Source organism: Porites lutea, chromosome 5, assembly GCF_958299795.1.
Source record: "Porites lutea chromosome 5, jaPorLute2.1, whole genome shotgun sequence".
NCBI lineage: Eukaryota > Metazoa > Cnidaria > Anthozoa > Scleractinia > Poritidae > Porites > Porites lutea.
The window spans coordinates 27,936,107-27,947,856 of record NC_133205.1 but is presented as its reverse complement, the minus strand read 5'-3'; the positions used below and the strand labels follow the sequence as shown (position 1 = coordinate 27,947,856).

General features: G+C 38.1%; 2 protein-coding genes across 2 annotated transcripts; both read left to right on the top strand.

Moving 5' to 3' along the window:
* Positions 1–305: 305 nt before the first annotated feature.
* LOC140938973 (kelch-like protein 12) lies at positions 306–7,793 on the top strand. Its single transcript, XM_073388519.1, has 4 exons — positions 306–403; positions 2,877–3,831; positions 5,887–6,320; positions 7,052–7,793. Exons 1-4 carry the CDS (start codon positions 394–396, stop codon positions 7,450–7,452), a joined length of 1,800 nt encoding a protein of 599 aa, XP_073244620.1. The 5' UTR covers positions 306–393; the 3' UTR covers positions 7,453–7,793.
* Positions 7,794–10,181: 2,388 nt separating this feature from the next.
* LOC140938173 (6-pyruvoyl tetrahydrobiopterin synthase-like) lies at positions 10,182–10,634 on the top strand. The gene has a single exon (XM_073387694.1). It carries the CDS (start codon positions 10,182–10,184, stop codon positions 10,632–10,634), a length of 453 nt encoding a protein of 150 aa, XP_073243795.1.
* The last annotated feature ends 1,116 nt before the right edge of the window (positions 10,635–11,750 follow it).

Sequence of the window (11,750 nt, the reverse complement as noted above, 5' to 3'; positions counted from 1 at the left end):
GCACACGTTAATTATTTTCCGGATATACTTTATCGAAACCTAGCTGGATTTTGTTTCTTTTGACGGTAAAAATCTTCAAAGACGATGTAAATTTGCAGGCGAACCTGTCTTTTCCATACGAAACTCATATGAATCAGGTTCAATGTCTGAGTGACAGCAGGGACTAGAAATTATAGTGACGTCATTAGTGTGAAGCGCTAATAATACATGGTGTATATGTCTTTGCCTGACAGATCGTGATATCCGCCTTTGGACAGATCTCTTGATCTTTTTTAACTTCTTATAAAACTGTGGATTCGGTGGACCGCGAACGCTCTGCGCGTGAAGGAAGACCGTTTGGGATCCTGTTTCCGGATTGAATGAAAACGAGGCTTAAGAGAATAGTCTTTCAAGATGGCGGAAGGTAAGAAGGACGAGTCAAGGAAAGGAGTGCTCGTTTTTGGTTGCTCAAATAGGATGTGCGAGGCAAAAGGGAAAAATACGTGCTTTAGATTTTTTCTACATTTTCAAAGGATGTAAAACTTCGTCGAATTTGAAAAAACCGTGTAGGTTGAAAGTCGGGAAAAGACGGTTTCCAAGCAACTGTGGTAACTGTCAACGCGTTCATTTTCGAACAGATAGCCGTACGCGTTATTGATTGCGCATTGATGATGGTTATGAAAGTACGGTAGATAAAGGATTTAACGTAAGGGATCTTAGTGACAAAATTGGGGCAAATTAAGCCACACATTGAGTATTTAACCAGCCAACAACAGAAGAACGGTTTGTCCGCAAGTTTACAACTTGGGGTCTAAATTCTTCCTCAAAATCCACGTCACTGTTTACGCTGGAAATACCTTGATCAAAACATGCTTGAGTATGCTATTAAATTTGTAGTTCCGGTTTCATTCCCATTCGAATGCTTCTGTAAAAGACTACGTGAGGGTTGCGTAAACAGCTGTTCTTCTATTATTCTTTACGTCACGTCTAAAAGAATGGATTCTTGAAGTACTGTCAAAAAGGAAGTGCTTATACGCGTCTCGCTGCAGTTTTTTAAATTATTTTTAACATTGACTATTCAACACGCTGCTTTCGTTGGAAGCCTTTTCGGACTGTCTTCTCTACATTAAAGCCAAACTTTAAGCTCACCATTCACTCAAACGAAGGTAAGCTTGAAAGATTTTAGTTGATAACAAGAAGGCTATCAGTATATATTTCCAGTTGTATTATCAGCCATGATAATACAGCGTGGTCAAAATTGCCAAGCATGATACATAGTGCAACCGAAAACAGGAAGTCGAGCTTTTTAGGCAAAGCGTCTATTCAGATCAGTAATACCCGAGCACAGTGATCAATCATGGTGATTTTTAATCAATGCATAACAATGCAAGTGCTGCTTGGTACACTTACTTTTAGGGGAAGTCGAAACTGTCTCAATTTTTACGCAATAGGCCCCTTGCACGCTGGAGAGCAAAAGTCGTACTGGGGCAAGACAAGCAAAAGACATGCATAATTTGAAATGGTAATTTTCTTTGTTAGTCTTGTCCCTGAGCGACTTTTGCTCTCCAGCACGGCGGTTTTGTTCCACGTGAATGGCTAGCTGCAAGGGGTCTATTTGATCACGACAACTTTGTTTTCGTTGTCTAACTATTAAAGCTTATTTCACTTCAACTTATGCCGTCACTTACATATAAAAAATGTTGACTGACAGTTTGCGAGGACACATTTAGAACGGATGCAAAAATCGTGCAGGCTCCCAGCTCAATTTTTTTTGTTTTAATTCAAACTTTCTATTTATAGCTTTATTATATTGTTTTACTGTTAGTTCCAAAAATCACTGATAGTGGTGATGACATTGATAATAATAAAACGATTATTATAGTCAACTGAATGTTTCTTTCCCGCCAATTTTCTTTACGACCTTATATGTCCTTTGACCGGTTCCTCCGACCAATTTGCATCTGGTTGGCGTGAAGCCTTGAATTGCTTGATGATGTTTGACATCTTTATTATCTTTAAACTTCCTTCCTTATGTCTTCCTTCCTTCCTTCCGTCCTTTCTTTCTTAAGTACAATTCTCCATTTGAAAAGAAAGGACCTCAACCATTAAAGTCAGGGCTACATTTGCAGCAAACTTTGATCGGTGAATTCACAAAACTCACTCAACTACTTTCTACTTCTTTTATTTCGAAGAATGTAGATTGTAGATTATCATGTCAGACTAGGTATTATTATTATTTTTCTGGTCGACTTCGCGAGAAAAATATTCTGGTGTAAATTCTATTTTCCGACTACTATATCTTTCACAGTTATGTGCCGCATGTATGTGTTTTTTCGCATGAAGTTTTATCCGAAGAAGGGAAGAGATTACCATACTTTAATTTTAGTCAGCAATATAAAATGACGGTTTTTTAAAATATTAAATGTGATTGTTTTATTGTGATGGAAGTTTGCACGTGGGAACTTGCACGAAAAATAGGGTGAATTGTAACGACAAGTTTATTTTTTGCTAATTGTCGCACTGCGTGTCATTATTTTTAGGAAACATTTTTACTTAATTTGCATTGGCCGGTATATTCTATAGTGGCAAGTTCATATACTCAGGCCAATTTCATTCTCAGTTCGTGCTGATTGTCAAAGGGATCGTTCACCAGTGTACTTAAATATATTGAAGAAGTTGCGCTTTTTAGTTGACATTAGTACATTCCATAAGAGACTTTAATTTTATATCCATTAAAATATTCTCTTTTATACACCCCCAGTTTACATCATAAGAGGATTTCAAGCCCGATTAATTATTGACAGAGAATAAATATAATACCTTTGGTATTAGCACCTGCTACTTGGCATCAGATATTTAAAGGGGATGACAACGAAATCATTTTCATTTGGCCACAGGTTTGCGAGTCAAGAAGATGGGGCTGGTACTAAGGCAGAAGCCACACAAGTCAAGCCTTGAAATTCACGGGGATGACAATGAGATTTTGAGAGTTTTGAATGCGCACAGACATTCTAAAATATTATGCGATGTCAAGTTGATGGTAGATGGTCAAGAATTTCCAGCTCATAAAGGAGTTCTTGCGGCTAATAGCAACTTCTTTCTAGCCATGTTTACAACGGAAATGATGGAGAAAGACAAAACAACCGTCAGTGTGGAGAGTGTTAGCGCAGCGGCCATGGAAAGGCTTCTAGAATACATGTACACTGGACAGATTCAGATCCACGTTGAAAATGTTCTTGAGTTGTTAGAAGCATCCAATTTTCTTTTCATGGAAAAAGTGAAGGGAGCCTGTTGTCAGTTCCTAGAGAGCATCATGGACGTTGAAAATTGTTTGGCAATTTTCTCGATTGCTGATGTTTATTCCTGTTATGGCCTGCGTGGGGCTGTCATGCAATACATTAACCAAACGTTTACCGAACTTGCTAAATCAGAAACGTTTTTGAAGCTAGGCAAGAAAGATGTCATCAGGTTTTTGTCAAGTGATGACATTCAAATTGAAAACGAAGGACAGCTTCTGGATATCGCACTGAACTGGATAAATTACGACCCCGAACGTAGGGCAAGCTGCATTAATGACCTTCTAGAACTGCTTCGCTTGCCCTATATACATCAATCACACTTTCAAGTTAAATTGGACCAATTTAATGAACACCATAGGCGAGATGGCAAGAAGATAACAGCATGGAATAATAATACTTGGAAGACGAATGCGAGAAAATCCTACCGTCGCGTTGAAGTGATTGTGGTAACAGGTGGTTGTGATAGAGGAACCATCCTCGACAGTGGAATTTGTTTCATCCCTGCTGTGCAAAAGTGGACGCAAATACCAAACATGCAAGTTCCTCGGTGGAGGTAAAGTTAACTTTGCTAGATTTCTCATTTGTTCCTTTATTGTGAAATTAAAGGAAGGTTCTAGTAACTCTATTTCTCGGTACGTAGACGAGCAACCACGACACCCCAGAGGAATGAGTACGAGTTAACCTCAAATCCAAAATTTGGGGGCGGCGTATTTTAATAATGTAATAGATTCAGCTTATTGAAATTAACATACATTAATTCCGAATTTTTATTAAAAGTTGTAGTTCGCCTTTTGACATTGTGAGTTCAAGAACATACTGTAATACTTTATTTGAGTCGTTGTTTTTACAATTTTACGAGGTACAGTGTACTTAAAGCCGTTATGCAAAAAACTACACGTTTTATTACAAATTGCGACAGATATTACTAAAAGCGACTTTTATGACATAAGTTAACAGCACCTACGTTGCTGAAAAGGCTTCTCGTCTGACGTGGATTTTTTCCCGGGGTGGGGACCCCCTTAGGATAGGGTAGGGGAGACCTTAGGATAGGGTATGGTATTCTTTCTCTCTGTCCTAAACAGGGTATATAATTTTGCGCGAGTCTGTCCTAAACAAACAGTGTACATTTCCTTTGGCCTGAAGAGGGTAATAAAATTGAGTGTTTTGTCCTAAACAGGGTATGTATGAACTATTAAATGTATGACTACGTATTTTGGAGCTTTCAGTGATTGGGCTTCCCTTTATTGAACTTAAGAGACCAAAGCTGAACATGATTTTTAAACGAAATTTGAATAGGTTTTTAGGTAACCCTTCTTACGTTAGCTTTATGTACGTATTTTTAACGAAGTTCTTAATTTTTATGCTACTCACTTTAATATTTCATTGTAGGATTAATAATGTTGTTTCAGTTTCTTTTAATAGAGGACCTTCCGGAAAACCTCTCTTAGTGATGGTGGCCTCCTCTTAAATCAATTATTATGTATTATTATTATTATTTTATTTTTTTGAAAAAAATTTTATTGACAACAATGCTTACTATTAAAATCCTATTTACAAATAATTAATGTATTATTATTATTATTATTATTAGCATTATTATTAATTGTTAATTGTCGAACGGAGATTGTACGACCAAAAGGATCTGTGGCCAGGGTTTTGCATATTGATGGTAAATAATCTCCTATCTAAGCTAGTCAATGATGCCCGCTCCTTTTAGTGAAGACCTTCGATGGCAGGTTATATGGTTTGTCCATGTTCTTCAGCATTCAGTTGCATTCAGGTTTCATTTTTCTTGGGCGTTTCTGAAAGAACAGTTGAGCGCTATATTTCTAAAGTTCTTGTGACTGGCGATGTAAAGTCAGAGATAATAGGCCGTTCATAAGAGGCAACGAGGAACGTCTTTTAATTGAAAAAAGCGTGAATTTCTTTTGTACTTCGGAGTCAAGAACCCTCAGACAAACTTTCATAGTTGGTGTTGATTTTCAAGCAGGGTGAACGCAACGTATGAAATTTTGCATATGAAATAGCGTAACCACAGTTCCTCTCGGTCTTGCAACGTCCGTTCGACATTCGCCGTTCGCTATTCTCTCCTACAACCTTTTTTGAAATAGCTGTATATTTAAGCAAATTTGCCTAATACTTTTTTGAAAACAAACCTTCTTCAGGGGCTAAAAGGAATATGAAGATAAAACTAAAAGTAGGCGTTTAAAATAAAAGTTTGAAAATATGAAACAAAAACAATAGATTGTCATTGGTGTAGGAGACTAGATAGTCTCGTATATCAACGAGCTTCGCCACGCCTATTTTAATTATTCCTAGGGGAGATAATGTGTCCCCTTTGTGTATCAAATGAGCCTCCCTAGCCTTTCTGACTGCGTCACGGTTTTTGTGTATGAGTTCAAGTGGAGGAGACTGGGCCGAATACCTACTGACGAGCGTAAGTCTAGATAACTGCATTGCAAGTTGTGAAATATAAAAAAATTCTGTGAAGTAGTCTCTCCCCCTCCTTGATCTGATTGGAGGTTTTAAAATTTAAAAGCTCAATATAAGGAACTAGGAGACTTATTTCATTTCTTAATCCATCGCTGTTTCCTACCTTCCTTTAAAGACATCAAATGGTGGCCTCAAACGACCACATATTTGCCATCGGTGGACTGAGAGACGTTTGTGTCAAGGGTCCTGTGATTCCTTTCGCAGAGACATTCAATGGTGAAACCAACTCATGGACCCGTGTCACACACCAGCCAGTCATACATGACGTGGAATTTGACTCATTCTGTGCAGCGTCCATTGAGAGCGGAGTGTTGCTGGTGGGAGGAGTGGACCTCAGAACAAACCGCTGTACTTCCCGGGTCTCCTGTGTTCAATTCAGTGATGGCTGCTCAAACGTTTCACAGTTGTCACCGCTGATATTTCCCAGAGCTGGGCATTGTCTTGTGACGTCAGGAGAACGCGCGTTTGCCATTGGTGGATTTCAAACTCCATATTCGCATGGTAGTGCAGACGGAATTAGAAGTGTTGAAAGCTATGATATACGGCAAGGTAAGATTTTTATACAGTCAGGGTTTGTTTTGGTATAACAGGGGCGTAGCCAGGATTTTCCATTGGTACGCACAATTAAAGGATTGATGGTGAGGCCGAGGTGAGAACAACGCGTTCAAGCTTGCTATCTGCGCACCATTGTCCCACTTTCTCTCTAAACAGATCATTTTATGAATCACGTCACTTCGCTAGAAACCGACATTCAGATGTGGAAAAAAGTATGTTTTTAAGCTGAAACATATTTTAAAGAAACACTCAGGGTTAAATGAGTTGAGTCAAACTTTGCTTTTTAAAATAATTTTCTTTTATGTTAAAAGGCGTATTGTTATCATCATCATTATTATTATTACTATTATCTCTTTTATTTTATTATTGTTTTTATTATTATCTTCGACTTATTCAGCTACGCCCCTGTATGACATATGCGTACCAAGCCAAAGAATTGCAAAAAAAGTGTTGGGACCTTTCCTTAGCCTCGAATTTACCACAATTTGATCTGATGACGCATGGCAGACTGGCCAAAAAAAATACGCAAAATTGTCATATCTCTTGGAGGTCTGCCAGAGTTATGGAAGACACTCATTGGTTTTGTACCTGTACCTTTCAAAATTATGTCGAACATTCAGCTTTCTCTCAACCAAACAAACAAACAAACAAACCACTTCCCTTTGGTTTTTGATGAGCTGGGACTACAAGCTAGTTATTTTATTAGTTTTTTCTTTGTTTCTTAGATGTTTGGATTTGTGTTCAACCCATGAATGAACCGCGCCACTCTGCTGCTGCAGTATCATTGAATGATCAAATCCTCATCTGTGGGGGCTGTGATGGAGAAAACGTGCTAAAGTCGTGTGAAGTGTACGACACAAAACTCAACAAGTGGCAACACATTCCTCCAATGAAGAGCTCCCGGATGAGACATTCTGCCGTGGTGCATGCCGGTAAGGTTTACGTATTTGGAGGTGTGAGTGTTAACAGCGGAGGCATTGCTTTGAAGTCTGTCGAATGCTACAATCCCGAAGAAAACTGCTGGACAAAAGTACCTGATATGCCAAATGGAAGATTTGATCACCAGTCTCATATTTATAGCCTTAGATACAAGTTCGTTTCTCATGTTTTTGACGTGTCATCATGAAAGTTCAACGAACAGTTTCTAATTATAATGTTGAATCTTAGTTTATTTTTGCATAGCAATATCGAACTTATATCGTTTAAATATATAATTAAATTCAGGCTTAAATAACCTAATCCTGAATAATGACCTGTTTACACCAACGCTTATACTTAAGCATATTTTAAATGATATTATTTAGTTACACAAATAAAATATTTTAAAGCCTTGGTGTTTTCAAGACATCAGAGGCCCGAGTCTAAAACAAATGATAGACAGGCGAGGCCTTACTACTACCTCTAAGAAGGTAATTTAGATCCATAAATATACATTTTTGCAGCATGATGCTATGATATATGCCTAGTTTTTAACACTGCTGCTAAAAAAAGTGTAAAAGTTGTAATACTCATTCAAAATCAAAATCAGCTAAATGAACGTTTATGTTGCTTTACTTGAGCGCGGTCGCAAACACCCCCTTAAATTTTTTTTGAGCTTATAAGTACTCCGTTTCCATGGAAATTAAACCTGACAGAAAAAGCTCCATTGAAATATTTCTCATTCATGACCCCGAATAATGAGAATGTACCAAAGAGAAATACTTAAGTAACGATTTAATAATCCTATTGAACGTGAGCGATTTGCTGTGACGTTAGTCTGAAATATGAAAAACTGCGCCGCAAGTAAACTTAAAATCCAGTAATTCATGGGCGGATCATGTACACTTTATTTGAACTTAAATAATGCTGAGTAATTTCTGTAACTTTCTGTTTTGTAACTCATGGTTAAATTTTAGACACCAAAACAACTTAAGCAGGGTTTATCCTCAACAAAAGTACCCTTTAAAAGTACTGTTACTAAACTTATCTGGATTGTGCGAGAACAGGAGACGCAGACCACCGCCGGGTAGTTACAGAACTTCATGAGCGGGTTGCGCACGGGCGGTACTTTCTTAAAATTGAAGGCAAGGCCCTGATGGGACACCTGAAGATTGCTAATTTATTCGCCCAATATTTCGACTAGACATAACTAGTCTTCATTTTTGTATTGTTTTAAAAATTGTAACCGTTTATTCTATACTCACTTACCTTTTTTAGCCCCTGATGAAGACTAGTTTTGTCTAGTCGAAATATTGGGCAAATTAATTACCAATCTATACCTGTCCGATCAGCCTTGCCTTCAATTTTAAGTGCTATTCTATATTGCTGATCATGAAACTACACAAAGATCCAGCTTTTCCTCGCTGCTGTTTGTCCAAGTGGTCCTTGCAACAGCTGGTAATTTCTTTGCGCGCGTGAGCAAAGATGCCTTTCGCTACCCGTCAACTTGACTTTGCTGCTGAAAACCATGCATTGCGTGCCTACCTACAGATAATTCATCTTTGACACCCATCTGCATACAGATAGTTGCTTGAATAATCAGCTATAGGTTGCTCTGACTGTCAGAAACTGTAGGCTCCAGACCAGTGAGACCACAGATAGTGAGAACAATTTACAATTAAGACACCGCACGGTTTAGCAGTGAACTACTGGGACTAAGCGCTGCTGGGAAAAAGGTTACGCCTTCATTATTACGACCAGCTTTCTTCTTTTGCTCCTTTTTACTTCGCTACAAAATCGCATGAAACAGAGTGGTGACGCAAAAATATAATTATCTTTCAGCTAAGAAGGGGCAACAATTTCTCTTTAAATCATTGTTTCCAACAGCTTACCATATACACAATACACCGCACTTTATAGCGATACCCACGCTGACGTCACCTATTTACGGCAAACGGTAAACGTGGTTTGTACCACGTGACCAAGTTTTCCCTAATCGGCTGGTAAATTTCTTTACTTCTACCCCAAAAATGAGTTACTTCACGATATTTTTGTTTATAACAATTGTTTTAGATTGTTTTTAGCTGCAACTTTTCTATTTTAAGAATTTCTCAACTTAAATCTGACGTTTGCCGTTTGACGTAATGGTCACCCAGCTAGTTTGGCTTTTTCGTTAGTTTGGGTGTCCAACAACTGTATGTGTTGTGATTCTGTTTACAGAAGAAATAAACTTGTTGTTTAACTTGTTGTTGGATTGCAATTGGTCTTAAGTTGTTCTTTGTGATAGACGAGTCCTCCAACGACAGTTCGTTTCCTCTGTCTATTTCAAAATGCCTCCTTATTCTGCTTCTCAACAATCCACCTCCTAACCCAAACACTACGATTTCTACGGTTATTACCAGTTTTCTCACCCATAAGAACAATATGCTTGAAACTGCTTTATGTTTTGTCTTTAGGAGCGCTTTGTTTGATTACGTCTTATAGTTGCGTAAGCGGTCTAAACGGCGTTGTGCGAATTGCTGCATTTTTCAGTTTCGTGCTATACCGCAAAGAAGGAGAAACGAGAAACAACAAAAAAAGTAGACATTAACACCTCTAAAATAATGGGTCAATTAGCGCATGGATCTTTATATTTTTAACTCGCATGCATGTGGATATAACATTATAAGACCGTCCTTATGACGTTATTGTAGTAAGAAACCTAACCACACTTGCATCAATATCAGAGAGAATGAAATCAACGCTTATTAATGAACACTTGTTGTAACGTACTGTTAGTTAGGTGTATATGACGATTGATTTAGTGTTAATTAACTCGTTATCCTCCTCCTTACTTCTTTATTTCATTATAAGAAGTGCTCAATCTTTGGGAAAAAAAAAAAAAGTTATCAAACTACTCACTGCACATTTTGTTAATCAGCGAATGCGGCAATCAACATGGCTCATAGCTTTACCCCAGCGCCTATAGTGTACGTTTCAAGAAAAGAAACATTCAGCGCCAGTCATAGGCTTTTCAATCCACAACTCAGTCAAGAGGAAAACGAATTTCTGTTCGGAAAATGCACCAATCCTAACGGACATGGGCATAACTACAGAGTAAAAATCACGCTGCGCGGAAAACAGGATCATAAAACCTCTATGGTTATGCATCTGGGTAAACTGACCAAGCATCTCAAGTCAGTCATTGATCCACTGGATCACAAAAATTTGGATCTAGATATTCCTCACTTCAAGAACGTAATCAGTACAACGGAGAATGTTTCAATATACATTTGGAAGGAGATGCAGAAGCTTTTGCCGTCCGGTGTCTTGTACGAAGTGAAGGTCTCTTCCACAGACAAGAACAATTTCACTTACCGAGGAGAAAGCCAGGGCGACCATCAAGGTTAATGAGAGGTGTTATAACAAGCGGACTTGACTTTGTAAAATAGTGTAACATATTTTAGATGTTTTTTTTTTCTTTTCGTCTTCCCAGCATTGTGAATAACACAGTTACTGGTGCGTTCTTGTAACACTTGTATAACAATTTTATCAATTGAACATTGTGCTTTTCATGGACTCTATTCTCTTCGAAGAGAAAGTTCGAAGTAGTTTTTTATATGTATATAAAGTCAACTCTCTCAACGATGGACACCGCTGGGACCGTCTTAAAGAGATGTCCGTCCTATAGAGAGTCAGATAAAGAAAGTAAAGACAGTGACCAGCTCTGGGTGTCCGTTTTACAGAGGTGTCCGTTACGAGAGAGTCAACTGTAGTCCCAATACCGAGTGGTGTATATACAAAGTAAGGAGATAGGTATTTTGCCAAGACACTGGTAAGGCTGCTGAAAAAGAACTGACGACAAATTTATTCCAACTGAAATTTGGCCATTAAAAATTTATCATCCTGAAGAAAACAAAATAAAAGAGTGTTCGTGTTCGCTGAGGAGGGTGACCCATCTAACATTCACCGTCAGTATAATTATTGGGCTATTACTTCGTTTGCGTATATTCCCACTCAAAAACTCATAAGTAGTTTCACAAAAAAGGAAATGTGTATTGTACGTTGGGCACAGACGACTGAATAAACTCGATTTGAACGAAAAGGGAGTATTTGCGGTCATGATTTGGTCCAAAATTTGTTGTCATGGTCAACAAAGTTAACACGGGAAAATTGCATCTTCATTGTGATAAAGTTATCGGCAACTGCCATTCTTATAATAAGAGCTGGGTAGTATCGGTCTACCACACGACATACCGAAATAATTCCCGGATAAATTTAGTTGACGTGTCCCTAATGCCTCCCAGCATGTTTACATGCATTGATTTCATTGATTTTTACACGGATTTGCCAAGATGTTACAAGTTTCAGAGGTCTGTATGAGGTTTTTCTAGCTTAACCTAACAAGCTTTTGCACCTCAGCCTAAATGTTCTACGTTTGTCGTTTGTGATCATCATTAACCTACTCTAACTCGCACAATTTGTTTTAAATAGTTTCGAATAAGTAATAAAGACAACTTCACTAAA